The sequence below is a fragment of the Trichomycterus rosablanca genome, chromosome 22 (genome assembly GCF_030014385.1).
Source record: "Trichomycterus rosablanca isolate fTriRos1 chromosome 22, fTriRos1.hap1, whole genome shotgun sequence".
Lineage (NCBI taxonomy): Eukaryota > Metazoa > Chordata > Actinopteri > Siluriformes > Trichomycteridae > Trichomycterus > Trichomycterus rosablanca.
In genome coordinates, this window is record NC_086009.1 from 14,296,467 (window position 1) to 14,319,516 (window position 23,050).

General features: G+C 43.4%; 1 protein-coding gene across 4 annotated transcripts in view; it reads right to left on the reverse strand.

The window, feature by feature from the left end:
* lmtk2 (lemur tyrosine kinase 2) overlaps positions 1-23,050 on the reverse strand; it is a 59,968-nt gene that overhangs the window by 35,644 nt on the left and 1,274 nt on the right. For all 4 annotated transcript variants that reach the window (XR_010007321.1, XR_010007320.1, XM_062984829.1 and 1 more), the window contains exons 2-6: positions 14,216-14,349; positions 13,497-13,647; positions 11,371-11,447; positions 9,053-9,171; positions 7,487-7,574 (exon numbers count right to left, since the gene is read on the reverse strand). Coding sequence is in view for 2 of the 4 variants with exons in the window: in XM_062984829.1 (XP_062840899.1) it covers positions 7,487-7,574; positions 9,053-9,171; positions 11,371-11,447; positions 13,497-13,647; positions 14,216-14,349 (569 nt within the window). In the remaining 2 variants the exon portion in view is untranslated. The remainder of the gene's footprint in view (positions 1-7,486; positions 7,575-9,052; positions 9,172-11,370; positions 11,448-13,496; positions 13,648-14,215; positions 14,350-23,050) is intronic.

A 23,050-nucleotide genomic window follows, 5' to 3' on the forward strand; every position in this document is an offset into this window, starting at 1 on the left:
TGCATGAGTGCAGCAGGTGTTGGGGAGTTACATTTCATTGAGGGACACATGAACTCCAATATGTACTGTGAAATACTGAAGCAGAGCATGATCCCCTCCCTCCGGAAACTGGGTCGCAGGGCAGTGTTCCAGCATGATAATGACCCCAAACACACCTCTAAGACGACCACTGCTTTATTGAAGAGGCTGAGGGTAAAGGTGATGGACTGGCCAAGCATGTCTCCAGACCTAAACCCAATAGAACATCTTTGGGGCATCCTCAAGCGGAAGGTGGAGGAGCGCAAAGTCTCGAATATCCGCCAGCTCCGTGATGTCGTCATGGAGGAGTGGAAAAGCATTCCAGTGGCAACCTGTGAAGCTCTGGTAAACTCCATGCCCAGGAGAGTTAAGGAAGTTCTGGGAAATAATGGTGGCCACACAAAATATTGACACTTCAGGAACTTTCACTAAGGGGTGTACTCACTTTTGTTGCCGGTGGTTTAGACATTAATGGCTGTATATTGAGTTATTTTGAGGGAAGAATAAATTTACACTGTTATATAAGCTGCACACAGATTACTTTTCATTGTGTCAAAGTGTCATTTTGTCAGTGTTGTCCCATGAAAAGATATACTTAAATATCTGCAGAAATGTGAGGGGTGTACTCACTTTTGTGATACACTGTATATATATCTATATCTATATCTATATCTATATCTATATATATATATATATATATATATATATATAGAAATTGTCACTGACAACACGTGTGCCAATTGTGTTCGTGTGGATGCCCGGCCAGGGTGGTAGCTCTGTTGAGATTAACTAACCCTAACCCTAACTCGTGAGCTCAAAAACTTGATAAGGTGACTGACAAGGCAGCAAGGTGAGTTCTGAAGTATGCATGACAATTGTAGCAACTCCTGTCCAGTCAAATGCTTTAAAACTTAATGGGCGGTGCTTCCCACTGCAAACGGACGATGATCCAAAGCACAAAGCAAAGGCGACCAAAGAATTTCTGAATGCAGTAAAGGCTGGCAGAACCTCAAGGAGTAACCCAACGTCTGGCTATGCCTACTGGTTCCAGACGTCAGGCAGTTATTGGCTGCAAAGGATTTAAGCCAAGTAATAAAATGACATTTGAATTTATGATTGTTAGTTCATCCAAGCTCGTAAAATCTGTGCCCAGTGCATCGGTGGGCACAACATTAAGAGTGAAAAAATTCCAACACCACTGCAGATCTGTGTGGGAACCCAGGACTGGCAGGAAATAAAAAGAGGCTGCAGATTGGACACATGTTGGAGGGGGGGGGTATGGTCATGTGGCTCACCGTGATCAGATGTGGTGTTGCGCAAGCAGTTGGGAAGGACCGGGCTGTATTTCCTTCATCTCCCACCTCACCCAGAGTCAAATACCATCAAAGTAAAGCTAAAAACTTGGTGCCTTTAGATCATAATTATTTTATCTCACCCTTATGCTCTGATACAGTTCCAGCAACCAAAACTGCCATTGTCTATAAATTATGGACTTATAAAAATGTCTCTGGATTGATAAAAAGGGTACAGCAATATATGAGCTACATTCAGTCAAAGTTTATCTGTATGGTAGGTGTAGCTTACAAAATAATCAGCTAATGTACGTGCCAAACAGGTGTACCTAATAAAGTGCTCAGGGAGTGTATATGACTCATTGTTTATAATATGGTCATACGATCCTAACCAAAGTCAACATCATACTGATACAAAGATTACACAGAGAGGGTAGAAACAATCCAGTCCTAAAGCTTTGTGTTTGTACACCGATCAGCCATAACATTAAAACCACTTCCTTGTTTCTACACTCACTGTCCACTTTGTTCACTGAAGCACTTTGTAGTTCTACAATTACTGACTGTAATATATCTATTTCTCTAAATACTTTTTTAACCTGCTTTAACTCTGTTCTTCAATTGTCAGGACCCCCACAGGACCACCACAGAGCAGGTATTATTTAGGTGGTGGATCATTCTCAGCACTGCAGTGACACTGACATGGTGGTGGTGTGTTAGTGTGTGTTGTGCTGGTATGAGTGGATCAGACACAGCAGCGTTGCTGGAGTTTTTAAATACCGTGTCCACTCACTGTCCACTCTATTAGACACTCCTACCTAGTTGGTCCACCTTGTAGAACTAAAGTCAGAGACGATCGCTCATCTATTGCTGATGTTTGAGTTGGTCATCTTCTAGACCTTCATCAGTGGTCGCAGGACGCTGCCCACGGGGCGCTGTTGTCTGGATATTTTTGGTTGGTGGACAGTACAGTCCAGCAGTGACAGTGAGGTGTTTAAAAACTCCATCAGCGCTGCTGTGTCTGATCCACTCATACCAGCACAACACACACTAACACACCACCACCATGTCAGTGTCACTGCAGTGCTGAGAATGATCCACCACCTAAATAATACCTGCTCTGTAGTGGTTCTGTGGGGGTCCTGACCAGTGAAGAACAGCATGAAAGGGGGCTAACAAAGCATGCATAGAAACAGATGGACCACAGTCAGTAATTGTAGAACTACAAAGTGCTTCTATATGGTAAGTGAAGCTGATAAAATGGACAGTGAGTGTAGAAAGCAACTTATGCCTAGTTCACACTACATGATTTTTGCCCTAATTTTCGTGTGAACTGTTCACCGACTAGATCCAGAAAAATATCTAGCATGTTAAATATCTGAACCAGTCGTCGACTCGAAATCCTGTAGTGTGAAAGGTGATGCGAGTAGGTTGCGAGTGCTATGTGGAACTACAGCCAATGAGAACGCAGCATAAGGGGTGAGGGGGAACATGGGGAAGGAGTGTAAAAACGTGGGAGAGGGGCATAACATAGTTTCTATCAGAATACATCAGCACACACACAAGCTTAACAGTATTTGTCGTACTGATGCAGTACTTTATCGTCCGCGACAAACCATAATACCAACAATGCATTGCCAAAAATATTTATTAACCTCCAACTCACTACAGAACAGACGATCCCTGCTGGTCGCGTTGCCAAATTCACTCAGATTCCTTTATTTTTCCTACCTGCTTTTACGCTGCACAAACAACTTTGATCGCTCGCTTATTGTTGACGTGCATTTTTAAACGTGGTATCATTAAACCCCTCGTCACTTCTCGCGTGTGTTTTTGTGACGAAACGTAGTTTGGGAGACCTGATGGACTCGTCTGCGATTCTTCCCGGTGATAGATCGTGTAGTTTGTGACCGCTTATCGCAGATCAGTGGTGTAATGTGAAATGTAATGTGACTTAAAAGACTCCCGATTGCAAGAGATCCAGTCGTGTAGTGTAAACTGTACAGCGATCTGACAGCTCAGAAAGTCGTGTAGTGTGAACTTGGCATTACAGTCCAAGCAACTGAGGGGGGTTAAGGGCCTTGCTCAAGAGCCCAACAATGGCAGTTGTGAGGCTTGCACCAGCAACTAGTTTAAAAGCTTAATTGCAGAGCTTTTCCACTGTCCTTGGTGATAAAATTATGATTTGGTCATTATCAAATCACTCTGTACATTAAAACTCACTTAATGCATCAACATGTGATCTCAGGAGGCGTTCTAATTGGCACCCTAGATACATTCAGATCTGCTTGAACTTCATAAATTGCCACAACAGTCAACGCTGTTATAGGCTACGCTTTAAAACCCCGACTGGAGTCTAAATCTGGTCAGGAGAAATCAGGGGACTGCTGTTCTATCCCAGAAGTGGCCCGTACAAACTGGGCTGTGTTTCAGAGCAACTTGAATGTGAGGCAATAAAATGTACCAACACAGCAAGAAGGCAGAGTTACAGTGGTGGCAAACGGAGCCTGTTGCTTTATTGGGCCATGAGGGAACTGGAGAGCGTTTCAGGCAGCTATGCACCTCAGATCTCTGTCGGGCTTGAGCAGCAGAGCCATAAATAGATCAAGAAAAAATAATAAATGCTGCAGAATGAAGGAGCTCAATCACATTCTTATACTTGGTTTATTTCATTCAAAAACATTATAGTCAAGCTCCGGTCTAAAATTAAAAATATTTATTGCCAAAATTGTACAGTAGGAAACACCATGAAGCCAAAAGCACGTGGGCTTACATTCGCATGCGCTTGTTAAAATCTAATTCCATTCCATTGGTCAGCCACCTGCAGTTAGCACTCTACTTAAGTTTTCCAATGCCAAGTAACTCTCCTGGTACCTGCCAAACTCATATCTGCCAGTCAGACAGCCAGATAGAAAGGTGTAATTAATCTCTTTGGAGTTTTTAATTGCTTTTCCCCCAGTAGTCTACTGTCCAATGCATTCAAGACACCAGAACACATGTAGACATTAAGCATGGTTCCTAATTCCATAATTCTTAAAAAAATATATGCTTCTAGAGGCATTACACAGCATCACCGGTGCTGTACCAGCTCTGCCCAACATCTACATTAGCTCTGCCCAACATCTACACCAACTCTGAGCTCTGCCAAACATCTACACCACATCTACTCAACATCTACACCAGCTATACCCAACATCTACACATCTACTCAACATCTACACCAACTCTGACCTCTGCCAAACATCTACACCAGCTATACCCAACATCTACACCACATCTACTCTACATCTACACCAGCGCTACCCAACATCTACACCAGCTCTACCCAACATCTACACCAGCTCTACCCAACATCTACACCAGCTCTACCCAACATCTACACCAGCTCTACCCAACATCTACACCAACTCTAAGCTCTGCCAAAAATCTACACCACATCTACTCAACAACTACACAAGCTCTACCAAACATCTACACCACATCTACTCTACCCAACATCTACACCAGCTCTACCCAACATCTACACCAACTCTAAGCTCTACCAAACATCTACACCACATCTACTCTACCCAACATCTACACCAACTCTAAGCTCTACCAAACATCTACACCACATCTACTCTACCCAACATCTACACCAACTCTGAGCTCTGCCAAACATCTACACCAGCTCTACCCAACATCTACACCAGCTCTACCCAACATCTACTCAACAACTACACCAGCTCTACCAAACATCTACACCACATCTACTCTACCCAACATCTACACCCTACCCAACATCTACACCAGCTCTACCCAACATCTACACCAGCTCTACCCAACATCTACACCAGCTCTACCCAACATCTACACCACATCTACTCAACAACTACACAAGCTCTACCAAACATCTACACCACATCTACTCTACCCAACATCTACACCAACTCTGAGCTCTACCCAACATCTACACCAGCTCTGCCCAACATCTACACCAGCTCTACCCAACATCTACACCAGCTCTACCCAACATCTACACCAGCTCTACCCAACATCTACACCAGCTCTGCCCAACATCTACACCAGCTCTACCCAACATCTACACCAGCTCTACCCAACAGCTACACCAACTCTGAGCTCTGCCAAACATCTACACCAGCTCTACCCAACATCTACACCACGTCTACTCAACAACTACACAAGCTCTACCAAACATCTACACCACATCTACTCTACCCAACATCTACACCAACTCTGAGCTCTGCCAAACATCTACACCAGCTCTGCCAAACATCTACACCAGCTCTGCCAAACATCTACACCAGCTCTACCAAACATCTACACCAGCTCTACCCAACATCTACACCACGTCTACTCAACAACTACACAAGCTCTACCAAACATCTACACCACATCTACTCTACCCAACATCTACACCAACTCTGAGCTCTGCCAAACATCTACACCAGCTCTGCCAAACATCTACACCAGCTCTGCCCAACATCTACACCAGCTCTACCCAACATCTACACCAGCTCTACCCAACATCTACACCAGCTCTACCAAACATCTACACCAGCTCTATCCAACATCTACACCAACTCTGAGCTCTGCCAAACATCTACACCAGCTCTACCAAACATCTACACCACATCTACTCAACAACTACACAAGCTCTACCCAACATCTACACCAACTCTGAGCTCTACCCAACATCTACACCAGCTCTACCCAACATCTACACCACATCTACCCAACATCTACACCAACTCTGAGCTCTGCCAAACATCTACACCAGCTCTGCCCAACATCTACACCAGCTCTACCCAACATCTACACCACATCTACCCAACATCTACACCAGCTCTACCCAACATCTACACCAGCTCTACCAAACATCTACACCACATCTACTCAACAACTACACAAGCTCTACCAAACATCTACACCACATCTACTCTACCCAACATCTACACCAACTCTGAGCTCTACCCAACATCTACACCAGCTCTACCCAACATCTACACCAACTCTGAGCTCTGCCAAACATCTACACCAGCTCTACCCAACATCTACACCAGCTCTACCCAACATCTACCCAACATCTACACCAGCTCTACCCAACATCTACACCAGCTCTACCCAACATCTACACCAGCTCTACCCAACATCTACACTAGCTCTACCAAACATCTAAAACTAACTCTACCCAACATTTACACCAACTCTGCCCAGAATCTCTCTCTGTGCCCAGTAATACCAAACAGATATCAGCCTTCCCAGTGCTGTACCAGGTCTGCCCAACATCTACACCTACATCTACTGCAAATTCAAACAGATATCAGCCATAACCATGGTATCAGCTTTGCCCAGGATCTATAGTACTACCAAACGAATATCGACATCACCAGTGCTATACCATTTTTACCCATGCTCTACAGTAATACCCCAGCATAGTAGAATCCCTCCATCCATCCAACCATCCATTCAGTACTTGGAGGTGCACTTATGATTAAGCAGGGCGGTTCCATCAGGGCAAAAATGAGACAAACAGACTTGATGGAAAAGTCCATATGACCTAATGCCAATGAGGTGGCTTTTAAATGATAAGCGTTTTGAGCTTCGTTGTCTTGATTGGTCGTTGTTTTAATACAATAAGTCATGGTAAGGTTTGTTCACGTTAAGAGCTGTTCGTATGGCCTTAGTCAATTTTACCGTGTCATATCAAACAGTTCGTCTCATTGGAGGCACTTTGGAAGTTAATCAGGTGAACTTTAAGCACTAAAATCGCAAGCCCAACACAGCAAAAGCCACCCTCCATAGGAAACAAAGGCACAATCAGCACAAAAGCAGTTTTGCCGCTTCTTATGTAAATGCATCTTAAGGTTTAAGAATTGTCATCACCAAGTCTGTGCTACTTTGGTGTGCCATATAAACAATTTGTGTCACTGCCAGTGCAAAGGTCAGTGACAAACTGGGTCATCAGACTGAACTACACTGTGACAAGCCGTAAACGTTGCAGTAGCACGACAACAAGGTAAGCAGCATCGCCTCATTCCATAGTAAACAATGGCCCATCCAGCACAAAAGTGGTTCTGTCACGCATCATGTGAATGTGGACTAACCCAATAATTAGAGAACAGGTCAAATTCTTAGTTATATGGTGTATGGTAAAGTACAAATGAAATGCTTACCAGTTCACTGTACTCAAAGACGAGTAAGAAAGGAATGGCCTCCACACACTGGCCCAGGCAGTGTAGGATATTTGGATGATGAAGGACCCTGTGGAGGGACACATTTAAATACAGAGAGAAATAAAATGCACATGTTCAAGTCCTATTTATGGTCATTTACATCATTAACTAGGCAATACAATGTCTTAATGATAAAAGCAAAATCAATTATTCACACTTATCCCATTTCATTTAGGCTAATTACTGCAAAAGGGCAAAATAATGTGTTTTTAAAATGCTTGGTGTTCACTAAACACCACAGTTAGTGGACCCATGTGTAATTTTTAAAGAATCTCAAAACCTTTGAGCATAAAATCATCTCCTAGACCATGTTTCTCCAACACCAGCACAAATTTTTTTGAGCTGCGGGGTTCAAATCCCACACGATGTTATTAACCTGGCCCTGTGTCAGGCACAACTGGCTGTGCCTGAGGGAGGGCTCAACTGGGCTTCATTGCCATTGTACTGTGCAACAGGAGCAACAGGAGAATTTGTAGGATGGAGCTACTGATGCAGAACGAATATTAATGAGTAATACAAGAAGCAACACACGTGGCCGCTCAGGTGGCGCAGCGGTAGAACGACACGCTGCAACCAGAGCTGGGATCTCAAATACATCGTATCGAATCTCAGCTCTGCCTTGCCGGCTGAGGATGAGCGGCCACATGAACAACGATTGGCTTGTTGTTCAGATGGGCGGGACTAAGCCGGATATGGGTCTCTCTCCGTCAGACTGGTGCGATTACGACCTCTGCTGGCTGATAAGAGGCGCCTGCACAGAGATGAGGAAAGAGTGCTCTTAGTGTGTGTCTCTCCGTACACAACGCTAGGTGGCACAACACTCGTCAATGTGTGGGTGATAAGATGCATACGGCTTGCTGGCCATGTGTCGGAGGGGGTGTGGGTTAGCTTCAATGTCCTCGGTCAGAGCAGGGATCGGCATAGGCAGAGAGGAAGCATGATGCAATTGGACGCGTTAAAAGGGGAGAAAAAAGGGGGAAAAAATGTTTTTAAAAGAAGCAACACACGCTCAGGTGGCATGGTAGTCTAATACGCAAGCCCACCACTACTCAGCCAGCTGAGCGTCTACACAGACGATTGGCTAGGTCTAGCAGGGGGATGACCGAGCCCTTAGAAGAACCATTTCTCCCTACGCTTCCCCTAATATTAGAATTTCCAATTTTTCTCACTGGCGCTGGCAGAGGAGAGCTGAGACTATCACACATCCCCTTCAACACGCACCCTGTCACTGGTTGCATCAGCTTCAGCCATACTGTGTATGAAAAAACAACAGAGCTCACAACTGTACAAAGGCAATGAAGCCCAGTTGACCTCCCTCCCTCCCTCAGGCACAGCCAGGTTGATAACACCACTTAGGATCTGAACCAGAGAACCAAAAGATAGGCACACTGTCCAGGGTATTTCTGCCTTACACCCAGTCATTCAGAGAAATGGCAACACAAGAAGACATATATTGGATCGTCACTGCCTTGTATGTATGTATTCATGTATTCATGTTATGTATACCTGTACGGGTCTCCCTGCTGAAGGAATTCATTTTGTTCTTTGGAGCTGGCGTTGGCTTTCAGCTCATTGACCACCACTCTGGCTACACTGGCGTCTGAGTAGATCTCACTGAGTAAAACCTGTTTGGGACAAATCATGCCAAATTACACCATTTAGATTGATCATTGATTTATTTTTTACTAGGATTTTAAAGGCATGTTTTACACACTTTGGTTACATTTATGACAGGACAGGTAGTTACTCATTACACAAGATTCACAAGTTTACAAGTTTGATGTCAAACACAATTTTGTATCTCAGTTGCATGTCTTTAGACTGTGAGTGAAAACCAGAGCTCCCGGACGAAACCCAGAGGAAACCCACGCGGACACGGTGAGAACATGCAAACTCCACACTGAAGGAACCTGGACCGCTGCACCTGGGAATTGAACCCGGGACCTTCTTGCTGTGAAGCAACCCCACTGAGCCACCGTGCCACCCCAATAGCCAAATAAAAATGACTGCCTCTTTATTAGTAGACATGGCTGAATAGACATTTGACATTAAGTCATAATCAGTTTAGCTTATATTGATTTAGGATTCTGTATTATTATATGTGCTGATTGTGTGTGTGTGTGTGTGTTCGGTCTTTCCAGTGGATAAAAGAAATAAAGAAGACAGCACGGTCCACCTGCTGCTTGTCAAACATCCAGCCTGTTGTACATACAAAAGTGCCGGATATTTGCGCTTGCCTTAAACGGGCATATGCGGGTCATCTTTCTTTATATGTAGCAGCGTATCACTTTACTGTTTGCACAGTTAAAACGCTAGCAGAGCAATCAACAGTAAAAAACACAAAACTGGCAATTAAGAATTACTGAATGATGTCCAGCAAATACATTGTATTTACAGAGGCAGTTTAATTCTACTGCAGAGAAAAGCAGGAGAAATAATGCGAATGTCAATGAAGGATAGGTGACATGTTTAACTATTACATACTATTCCAAAATAGTACAGACATAGTGAAATGCAACTTATTTATTTATTAGGATTTTAACGTCACGTTTTAGACACTTTGGTTACATTCATGGCAGGACAGGTAGTTACTGGTTACACAAGATTCATCAGTTCAAGTTATTAAAGTCAAACACAGTCAATTTTGTGTCTCCAATTCACCTCACTTTCATGTCATTGGACTGTGGGAGGAAAACGGAGCTCCCGCATTAGAACATGCAAACTCCACACAGGAAGGACCCTGACCGCTTGACCTGATCAAATCCAGGACCTTCTTGCTGTGCAGTGACAGTGTTACACACTAAGTCACTGTAAGAATCTGTGTTTTGTTAATTTTCTCGAACCTTTATTTAACAAACTGGACAACTTGATTTCGAATCTGATGCCTGCAACAGTCAAAAAAAAGTTGGGTGCAAGGTAAAACAGGAGTAAAAAGTTAATAGAAAATTCAAGCGATGGATTGGTAACAGGTGAAGGTATTATGATTGGATTAATGTGGTTTACCCATTTGTGTAACTTATAGCCAGTAAATGAGGTTTTTCACCATCTACCGTACAAAACATTGTGAAATGATTGGGCAAGGCTGGAAACCAATCCTGAATGTGCGTGATCCTCAGATGGAACCGCATGAGAAGTCACATGGGCTCAGACGTACTACACTATCATTCAGCACAGTATGGCACTGCATTCAGAAATACAACCTAAAACTCTATAACAGAAAAACGAATACATTATTCCTATATCGTATGCCGAGCTCATCTGAGACGGCCTGAAAGACAACGGGATAAACAGATGTGAATTTCTCAATCCAGATTGTAAACATCTGTTATACCATAGGGGTGCATCAGGGGTGCATAGGGGTGCACAGACTTCCATCTGTGTGAAGGTAGAACTGCTGCAAAGAAGCATATTGGGATTTTACGGAGACATATTCTGCCATTAGGGCAATATCTTTTCTTGTAAAATGCGTTTCTGAATAACGGCTCTCGCTGTGGTTCTCTGGAGTCCTAAATCTTAAGCTATGGCTCTGTAACCTTTTCATACTTTTCAATACTGCTTTTGAGACCTTCTAGCCTGCTTTAAATTGCTAGACCGGTTCTATTTAAGTGATGTTTAGATTCAATACAATCAATCACTGAAAGTCAGCTCTTCTCCAGGACTCAAAGGGAATGGAAAGCAAAAGTGAGCAATTTTTTTTAGGTTTCCTCCTTGAAACTGTTCCTTCCAGGGACAGGTTTGGAAAAAAGCTCATGGAGCTTAGTGTCAAGCTAAGCAGACTTCAGACACACCCTGACACTGCTGACTGTAAACAGCCAAGCTCTTACCTTGCCAAACCAGCCGCTCCCGATCTCCTGAATGTAACTGAGAGTGTGGCGTGCTACATGTGGGCCTGACGAAACATCTGTAAGCCAAACACAACAAAAGACATATGAATGTTCTGCCCAGGACACAACTGCCTAGTCACATCGCAAATGAATTACCAAATATTTAATTATTTATTTATTATTTATTAGGATTTTAATGTAATTGTTTTAAAGGTAATTACTGGTTACACAAGATTCATCAGTTCACATTTTTAAAGTCAAACACAGTCAGTCATGGACAATTTTGTATCTCCAATTCACCTCACTTGCATGTCTTTGGACTGTGGGAAGAAAACCGGAGCACCCGGAGGAAACCCACACAGACACGAGGAGAACATGCAAGCTCCACACAGAAAGGTCCCGGACCACTCTGCCTAGAAATTGAATCCAGGACCTTCTTGCTGTGAGGCGACAGTGCTACCCCCAGCAACTCTTGTATTTTAGAGCTGGCAACCCGACATTTGCACCAAAATATATGAAGAAATTCAGACAATCAGCAAACAATTAAAAGTCTGAAGACCCAAACCAAAGGTTGCCATGTGGTCTGAATCAACTTGCTGACACTTAATGATTCATTCATTCATTTTCTTAACTACTTATCCAATTAGGGTCGCAGGGGGGTGCTGGAGCCTATCGCTGCTTTTCAATGGGCGCAAGGCACACAGTAACACCCTGTACGGGACGCCAGTCCATCGCAGGGCAGACACACATCCATTCACCTAAAGCGCAATTCGGTGTCTCCAATTAACCTGACTGCATGTTGTTGGACTGTGGGAGGAAACCCGCACAGACACGGGGAGAACTCCGCACAGAAAGGACCCAGACCGCCCCTGCCTGGGGATCGGACCCTGGACCTTCTTGCTGTGAGGCGACAGTGCTACCCACTGAGCCACCGTGCCACCCTCTGCCTAAATTAACATATACATCATTTAATCAGTCATAGTCCAGGCTGGAAAAGGAAAGCAAAGTCTTGTATTTTAGAGCTGGCAACCTATATTAGCAACTAGATGAATGGATGGATGGATAAAATTAGACAAGCCATCATCAAGCTATTAAGAAGCCTGAAGACCCAAACCAAAGGTTGTCATGTGGTTGCCAGATGTCTGAATCAACTTGTTGACACTTATTGATATTTAATTTAATTAATAACTATGTTTTCTTTTGATGTGGACAGGACTTACACTACACAGTCAGTGTATAAGCAGTGACTTAAGCATTCCTGGTAAGCAGAGGACCAGTTGATTACAAGGTCAAGGCCAGAGCATCAATATCAACAGTAGGCAAAACTGCCTGTTAAAAAACTTGCTGTACCGGTTAGAAAGTGAGTAAACACTGATCAGCCATAACATTAAAACCACCTCCTTGTTTCTACACACACTGTTTATTTAATCAGCTCCACTTACCATATAGAAGCACTTTGTAGTTCTACAATTACTGACCGTAGTCCATCTGTTTCTCTAAATACCTTTTTAGCCTGCTTTCACACTGTTCTTTAATGGTCAGGACCACCACAGAGTATAAGTATGAGTGGATCAGACACAGCAGTGCTGCTGGAGTTTGTAAATACCGTGTCCACTCTATTAGACACTCCTACCTAGTTGGTCCAGCTTGTAGATGTAAAGTCAGAGACAATCGCTCATCTGTTGCTGCTGTTTGAGTCGGTCATCTTCTAGACCTTCATCAGTGGTCACAGGACGCTGCCCACGGGGCGCTGTTGGCTGGATATTTTTGGTTGGTGGACTATTCTCAGTCCAGCAGTGACAGTGAGGTGTTTAAAAACTCCATCAGCATTGCTGTGTCTGATCCACTCGTACCAGCACAACACACACTAACACACCACCACTGTGAATGATCCACCACCCAAATAATACCTACTCTGTGGTGGTCCTGAGCATTCAAGAAAAGCATGAAAGCAGGCTAAAAAAGCATGCAGAGAAACAAATGAACTACAGTCAGTAATTGTAGAACTACAAAGAGCTTCTATATGCTAAGTGGAGCTGATAAAATGGACAGTGAGTGTAGAAACAAGGAGATGGTCATAATGTTATGCCTGATCGGTGTACCAAAGTGTAGTCGCAGTGTCTAACCTGCTATCCGGGGCAGCTGGAGGTGCGGAGGTCCAGGCATTGGCACTGGTGGCACAGCCAGGGTGTACACCTCAGCCGGAGACTGCATAGAGGGCGTGTCTTCTGCCGGAGGTGTGAAGTCGATCTCATCCTCGAAGTTGTCTTCAAACTCCTGAAGAATTCATTTATTAATTAGGATTTTAACTGTGGGAGGAAACTGGAGCTCCCGGAGGAAACCCACACAGACACGGGAGAACATGCAAACTTCACACAGAAAGGACATGAACAAACTCCCGAAGAAAACTATGTATGCATGGAAATATAAACGTGTTGTAAACAAGCTCATTCATGGACAGTGGTAGCCTAGTGGGTAGAGCTTTGGGCTATCATTCTAAAGGTTGAGAGTTTAAATCCCAGCTCTGCTATTCAACCACTGCTGGGCCCTTGAGCAAGGACCTTAATTCTCTCAGCTCCAGGGATGCTGTACAATGCCTGACCCTGTGCTCTGACCCCAGCTTCCAAAAATGAGCTGCTCTGCCACTGTTTTTATTGTGGATGCCCTTCCTGATGCATCCTGAGGCTTGGGATCAGCACAAAGAGTGCACCGACAAGTGCACCAGTCAATGACCAGGCTGTTCGGTCACCCCCGACCCCCTTCCCCTAAGACATAGCTGATCGTGTCTGCATGGACGCCTGTAAGGAAAACAGTTCTCAGTGTTGGTCCAAGAGGTGCTACGTACCTTAAAGTTGATCTCTCGTTCTTTGCAGCAAGTCACACAGTTGAGCAGCAGCACAACAAAGGCCACCAGCACGGAGACGGAAACCACCAGCAAAAGAGTTACTGGGAAGTCTGGCTCCTTTGCAGAACCTCCTGCTAAAATGAGACAAAAACAACAGAGCTTGAACAGTTGAGCTTTCTGGACATCCCATTCCGAAACCATGGACATAAATCTTCCAATTCATCCAAGTAGCAATCAGGTACCCCAAACTCATCACAACATGCACTATATTGCCAAAAGTAGAGATGGGACGATCGATCGGCTACGAATCGGTATCGGCGGATTTTTAATCAAAATATGCTATCGGCGATCGGCGATATTTCCTAAAAGTAGCCGATCCGATCGTGTGATATATAAAGATCACGTTAAGTTAACAGCTCAGTGGATTGATCCAGACTTTGAGCTACGAAGCACCAACCATCACATCACCATTCATCAACCATCATACAGAAACCATCGTGAAAGCTCTTACGATGTAATTTTGCTGATTGTAATATTTACTTTAAAAAGATAATTCAACCCGGTCACATCTGAGTCGATTCTATCAGCACGTTATATAAACTCCTGGTTCACTTTGGTAAATCGTAAGCGGTTCTTACTTGTGATGTAGATGAGAACAGAAGACGTTACAGAGCCAATCCGAGGCAAAAGTTTATTCATTACCAAATTCGTTAGTTCAGGATCATCTGCTGAACTTTTAGAAAACTTTTAGCTCCTTAGACGGAACGAGTCTGACTCGGTTACAGATCTGTGGTAATAGCAGTTTAATGAAGCTTTTTAATGTAAGAGAGTCACACAAAATGTTCTGTAGTAGCTGGTGTTTATTTAAAGCCATGACATTAATTAATACAGTAAACACGGAGAGATAACTGAGAAGAGAAACTTACGCTTCGCATAAAAACGAATCAACTCATGAATCAATGAATCACTTATAGCGATACTGTGAACAAAGCGTCTCTTCTAAAGGCACAAACACACACACCCGCGCGCTGCTCCGGTTTATCTTTACTGTGAGGCTCTTTTAAGTTTATTTACTGCTAATACCCCCCCCACCTCCCCCGATCGGATTCGGCTATCGGCCGATGTCCCTGAAAGGAGATCGGAGATCGGAATCGGTGCCAAAAACCCCGATCGGTCCATCTCTAGCCAAAAGTATTCACTCACACATCCAAATCATTGAATTCAGGTGTTCCAATCACTTCCATGGTTACAGGTATATAAAATCAAGCACCTAGGACTGCAGACTGCTTCTACAAACATTAGTGAAAGAATGGGTCGCTCTCAGGAGCTCAGTGAATTCCAGCGTGGTACCGTGATAGGATGCCACCTGTGCAACAAGTCCAGTCGTGAAAATTTCCTCGCTACTAAATATTCCACAATCGACTGTCAGTGGTATTATAACAAAGTGGAAGCGATTGGGAACGACAGCAACTCCAAGTGGTAGCCACGTAAAATGACTGAGCGGGGTCGGCGGATGCTGAGGCGCATAGTGCGCAGAGATCGCCAACTTTCTGCACAGTCAATCGCTACAGACCTCCAAACTTCATGTGGCCTTCAGATTAGCTCAAGAACAGTGCGTAGAGAGCTTCATGGAATGGGTTTCCATGGCCGAGCAGCTGCAGTGGTGTCAAGCACGTCGCCACTGGACTCTAGAGCAGTGGAGACGTGTTCTTTAGAGTAATGAATCACGCTTCTCCGTCTGGCAATCCAAGGGGGGATTATGGTGCGGGGTTGTTTTTCAGGAGTTGGGCTCGGCCCCTTAGTTCCAGTGAAAGGAACTCTTAATGCTTCAGTGTACCAAGAGATTTTGGACAATTTTATGCTCCCAACTTTGTGGGAACAGTTTGGGGATGGCCCCTTCCTGTTCCAACATGACTGCGCACCAGTGCACAAAGCAAGGTCCATAAAGACGTGGATGAGCCAGTTTGGTGTGGAAGAACTTGACTGGCCTGCACAGAGTCCTGACCTCAACTTGGGATGAATTAGAGCGGAGACTGCGAGCCAGGACTTCTCGTCCAACATCAGACCTCTGACCTCACAAATGCGCTTCTGAAACACACACCCATGCGAGGGTGGGCCGACATCATATTAAACCCTATGGATTAGCAATGGGATGTCACTCAAGTTCATATGCGTGTGAAGGCAGACGAGCGAATACTTTTGGCAATATAGTGTATGTTTATAGAAATAGCATTGCGACACGGGCGCATGGTCATGGTGATACATAGAAGGGCATTTCCTGAACTGCTGAAACAAAGTTGAAGGTATATGATTTATTTTACAACACTGATATTAAACAGGTCTTAACTGTAGGTGTGGCAGAAACACCTGAACTCAGTAATTAATACATATCTCAATACTTTTGGTCATATAGTGTAAGCCCATCATTAAATACACACCAGGCCAGTCTGAATTTTGGCTCTGTTAACACAACATGCGAACAAATCCTATGCGTCAACACCTTATGATCAAGTACTGCATCCTAAATTCCGAGCATCCTCATATTGATACTATTAAAAAGTAGTCGCTGTGAACATGTGAAGCTCTCAGACATTCCTTAGCAAAGTAAACTCAGATGTACTCATGATATCTAGCTACACAAAGTCATAACCACAATGTATGTAAACTCTAAGCAAAAGTGGGAAATGCAAACAACTAACAGGAGGTTACGGCCATCCGTCAGTCAAATACGTCCTGCCACTTGGTCCGGATTCCGGTTTCCAAATGCAGCATTTTAATACGCTAGCCCACTACCGCATGAGATCTGAGTTCAAACCTTTGTGGTGCTATCAGCCAGCATCTAGACAGACATAAACATAATTGGCTATGTCTGAGGGGAGAGGGGTTGGATTGGCACCCTGTCCAGAGTACTCCGTGTTGCACCCAGTGTCTTCCGTTTTAGTATTTCATACAGTGTACAAGTTCCATTACAGTAGCCCACCGCCACTAAAATACGAGTTCAAATTAGGGATGCATCAATACCATTTTTTCCCAACCGAGTACGAGTACAAGTACATGTATTTTTGTACTCGCCGATACCGATACCTATTTAAAATGATGCAATCTGGAGCATTATGGAATAGTGTAGTTTTTAGTGTAAAATAGTGCAGTGGAACAGTTGCTTGGGTTGCCATCACTAATTGTAAAAAAAAAAAACAAAAAAAAAAAACACCGCACAGACATCATTGAGAAAGCTTCTGACAAGCTAACGTTAATTAATAAACGCACGTAATTAACGTTGTGCACATCATACATGCGATGCGATTCTGCTGATTGAAATATTTACTTTAAAAGGATAATACAGTCCGATCCCATCTGAGCCGATTCTATCAGCACATACATTCGTGGTTCACCTCGGTAAATCGTAAACGACTCTGAGTCGGCTCCCGCTCTGTGGTAATAACCAGTATAATTAAGCCTGAGCTTTGTAATGTAAGCGAGTCACACAAAATGTTCTGTAGTATTTGGTGTTTATTTACAACCGCATCATTTATTATAACAGTAAAAACGGAGAATTGACTGAGAAAAGAAACTTACGCTGTGCTTAAAATGAGTCGACTCCTGTATCGACACTGTGAACAGAGTATTGAACACAAACACGTCCTATAACACTTGTAATATAACAAACGCTTTTGTAACCGGTTATCTTCGCTGTTAGCTCTATTTTGAAGGTTTTCTTTTTGTCAAACGGAATAACTAAATAACATTAAACGTGCATGTGAGCGTGGTCAGTGAGAATAATTCAATCTGTCTCCCATGGGTGAAAAATGAATTGCTTTAATTTTAGAAGTAAAAAAATCTCGTAATGTCACGCCCCCGGTCAGGCACTCGCGCCCCACAGGTTGAAAATCCCTGCGTTAACGCAGCAACGTGCACTAGGCACAAGGTATCGGATGTTTAGTATCGGAGCCTCGTTTGCGAGTACGAGTTAATGAGCGCGGTATCGGGCTAATACCCGATACTAGTATCGGTACTCATACATCTCTAGTTCAAATCTCAGGTCTTTTTAACCCAGATATGAACGGCTATGTCTGAGGGGGCTGGCCAAAGCCATGTGATGGAATGGCACCCTGTCCAGGGTATTCCTGTCCGTGCACGCTAAAGGGGTCTTGAATTTCTGCTTAGTCCAATTTAATCAAAACACTGAGGCTCCACTGCTTATTTTAATATCAACTGCCAGCTGTTCGAAATAAAAAGGACAGCTGTAGTGGTTAAGGAACTGGACTAGTAATTAGAAGGTTTCCAGTACAAGCCCCACCACTGCCAGGTTCCCCTTAACCCTTATTTGCTTAGATAATATACACCGTCACAGTACTGTAAGTCACTCTGGATAAAAGCGTCTCCTAAATGCCTAAAATGAAATAAAAATTAAGCTGAGAAGCGGCCGCGCACATTGAACGATGACTTCTTTGGCGGTTATCAGATATCACTAGTAACACAACTGCAGAACTGTAGAACTGTTAAACACCCAGGAAGCCAAAGTTACAATTTAACACAAGTGGGTCTTTCTGGAGACAAGGTAAAGCTGAGTAAGCTTCCACTCTAGTCCCTCGGCTACTCCCGTTAGGGGTCGCCGGCGGATCGTGATCCGCATTATTGATTTGGCACGGTTTTTACGCCGGATGCCCTTCCTGACACAACCCTCCCTATTTATCCGGGCTTGGGACCGGCACTACGATGCACTGGTTCATTCAGTTCATTCAATTCAGTGTCTCCAGTTAGCCTGGCTGCATGTTTTTGGACTGTGGGAGGAAACCCACGCAGACACGGTGAGAGCATGCAGACTCGCACAGAAGGACCCGGAGCGCCCCTGCCTAGGGATCGAACGCAGGACCTTCTTGCTGTGAGACGACAGTGCTACCCACTTAGCTACTGTGCCGCCCCTGGGTAAGCGTCCACTGAACATCCAAAATCAGCTGAGCAATGTACTGTCTAATCCCTACCAAGTCAAAATTTTAACCAAGAGTACAAAAAGAATATTTAACCCATGTCCAGTGCTGCAAAAAGGTTAGTCATTGGCCCAGGACTGTTCTGTTCTCTCAGACCGTAACTATGCACCATGACAAGATGAGCAGTGTGGACTGTTAAACCTTGTAATCAGTCATCATGAAGACAACCTGTATCGTTAACCAGGAAATTACCTGCTGATACCTGAGCTCAAATAAATTAAAGCAATCAGAGAATCACCATTAGCTTGTTTACCAGACCAATAAGACAATAACACAGCACTAATGAGACTAATGTGGCAAGACGTCCACTCAGGATTTCTGGCATCTAATTCAAATCTGAAGCAGAACAGCTAAACTAAACAGCTGGTCTTTGTTTAGTGAATGATTTCCCTCTGTAGTAGATCATTTATCACTGTTGATAAGGATGGAATGAGTTATTACATTACACATTACTGTAAGTACTAGAATCACATGATTGAGATTATAGGTTAACAAAGCACCTAGTACAAGTATCAAGTTGTTCAATTTATTACCCTTTGAGGCACTTGGCTAAAAGACAAACATCCATATACACAAAATAAAATACTGGACAACCAACAAACTAGTAGAACCAAGGGGTGAACACACCGATCAGCCATAACATTAAAAACACTTTTAAAAACTTCGCTTACCATATAGAAGCACTTGTAGTTCTACAATTACTGACTGTAGTCCATCTGCCCCCTTTCATGCTGTTCTTCAATGGTCAAGACCACCACAGAGTAGATATTATTTAGGTGGTGGATCATTCTCAGCATTGCAGTGACAATGACATGTTGGTGGTGTGTGATAGTGTGTGTTGTGCTGGTATGAGTGGATCAGACACAGCAGCGCTGCTGGAGTTTTTAAATACCGTGTCCACTCCATTAGACACTCCTATTTAGTTGGTTCACCTTGACGATCGCTCATCTATTGCTGCTGTTCGAGATGGTCATCTTCTAGATCTTCATCCGTGGTCACAGGACGCTGCCCACGGGGCGCTGTTGGCTGGATATATTTGTGGTTGGTGGACTATTCTCAGTCCAGCAGCGACAGTGAGGTGTTTAAAAACTCCAGCAGCGCTGCCGTGTCTGATCCACTCATACCAGCACAACACACACTAACACATCACCACCATGTCAGTTTCACTGCAATGCTGAGAATGATCCACCACCCAAATAATACCTGCTCTGTGGTGGTCCTGACCATTGACGAACAGGGTGAAAGCAGGTATGTAGAGAAACAGATGGACTACAGTCAGTAATTGTAGAAGTGCTTCTATATGGTAAGTGGAGCTGATAAATTGGACAGTGTGTGCAGAAACAAGGAGGTGGTTTTAATGTTATGGCTGATCAGTGTATGTTTTATGAATATGTTTTATTTCTATCAAGGATTTCTTTAACCGTTGTTTAAACAGAACGGTTTAATATCTGTTCTAGCTACTCATTAGTTAAGTCACCCTCTGCCACCCCTATTTTGATGAATTTTAAACAAGCCATGTTGAAGTCCTGACGTTTCAAGCTTCTCAAATTTTTGGGGCACTGAATCAGCCGTCGGTGAGCGAGTGTAAAGCCTGAGTTGTGCTTTCCTAATTTCTAGACCATGTGTTTGTTTGTTTGTTTGATTATTAGGATTTTAACGTCATGTTTACACTTTGGTTACATTCATGACAGGAACGGCAGTTACTCATTACAAAAAGTCATATCGAAAAGTCATGGACAAATCAGTGTCTCCAATTCACCTCACTTGCATGTCTTTGGACTGTGGGAGGAAACCGGAGCACCCGGAGGAAACCCATGTGGACACGGGGAGAACATGCAAACTCCACACAGAAAGGACCCAGACCGCCCCACGTGGGGATCGAACCCAGGACCCTCTTGCTGTGAGGCGGCAGTGCTACCCACTTAGCCACCGTGCCGCCCCTAGACCATGTGTAAGCTTTCTTGCCTTATTTACAGTGATTAGTATCAGGTACTAATACGGCATGGGATTAGTATCAAGTATTGGAAATAACATCCAATCCCAAGAATATTAACAAAGAGAAAATAAGAAAAGGAATGATGGGTAAAATTATTCAGAAATGGTTTGAAGAGAGAGACCAACGACCCACGTGTATTAAGATTATATTGTGACATGGTTTATTGATCATATCGCGCCATTATTCAATAGATGCTTACCCTTATGAATCCAAAGGTTAATTAGCCGATACAGAGACTCAGCTGAAATGTCAACTGCTTATTTGGTGACATTTTGTGGTTTATTCTCATGTCATTAGATCTAGGTCAGGTCTAAGCTGAAGCTTAAATGTAAGAACATAATAGACCTGGTTTATCATCAGTCTAAAGCGATTGGCTTGGGATTCGCTGTATTAAAGCCATGTCATGCATTACACAAAATCCCATTCATGTTTCAACCAGTAACTCCTGCACGATGGTTTTCCAAGGGTAAAAAAGCATCTTAATTCCCACAAGGATGCCAGTAATGGGGTTGTATTGGCAGACAGAGTTTAATCATGGCACAAATAGACAAAGTGGTATTGAGATAACCCTATAAATTAGAGTTATACATATTGCTCTACACATTTTCATTATACAGTACAGTAAAGACACGGTGGCTAAGTGAGTAGCACTGTCACCTCAGAGCAAGAAGGTCCTGGGTTCGATCCCCAGGTGGGGCGGTCCGGGTCCTTTCTGTGTGGAGTTTGCATGTTCTCCCAGTGTCTGCATGGGTTTCCTCCGGGAGCTCCGGTTTCCCCCCACAGTACAAAGACGTGCAAGTGAGTTTAACATCAAACTTGTGAACTGATGAATCTTGTGTAACGAGTAACTACCGTTTCTGTCATGAATGTAACCAAAAGTGTAAAACATGATGTTAAAATTCAAATAAATAAATAAATACAGTAAAGATATTCTAATTCTATACTCTGCATTGGTATTGGGGTTGATACTAGGCTACAACACTAGATCTGGGTTATTAAAATAATGACTAACTAGTGTCAAAGATCATCTCTTGAACTTACAGCTTCAATTACCTCATAAGCACGATGATCACAACTTTCGATGAGATCAGTTACTTGTGTCAGTGATTCCATCGCTGCTTTTTGTGACATTACAGTGTGTACAGGGGGTTGTAGCTTAGTGGTTAAGATACAGGACTAGAAATCAGAAGGTTGCTGGTTCAAGCCCTACTACTGCCAGGTTGCTGCTGTTGGGCCCTTGAGCAAGGCAATTAACCATCAATTGCTTAGAGGGTATACTGCCACAATATTGTGAGTCGCTTGGGATAAAAGCGTACATATAAATGTACACAGAATGCCATTCATATTTCAACCAGTAACTCCTTCCTGGTTTTCTGCAAAGTGGTTTCCTAGGGTTAGAAAAGCATCTTAATTACCAGGAGGATCCCAGTAATGGGGTTGTATTGACAGACAGAGTTTAATCATGGCAAAACTGGACAAAGTGGTATTGAGATAACCCTATAAATTAGAGTTATACATATTGATCTACACATTTTCATTATACTGTAAAGATATACTGATACTATACTGTTCACTGGTATTGGGACTAATACTAGGTTACAACACTAGATCTGTGTTGATAAAACTCCCTGACAGTTACAGTTACATTTACATTTTCAGCATTTAGCAGACGCCTTTATTTATAGCAACTTATATTACAGTTACAGTATACAGTCTAAACAATTGAAGGTTAAAAGCCTTGCTCAAGGGCCCAACAGCAGCAACTTGGCAGTGGTAGGGTTTGAAGTTGAACCAGCGATAACAACCTTCTGATTACCAGTCCAGTACCTTAACCACTGGGATGGTTTATGC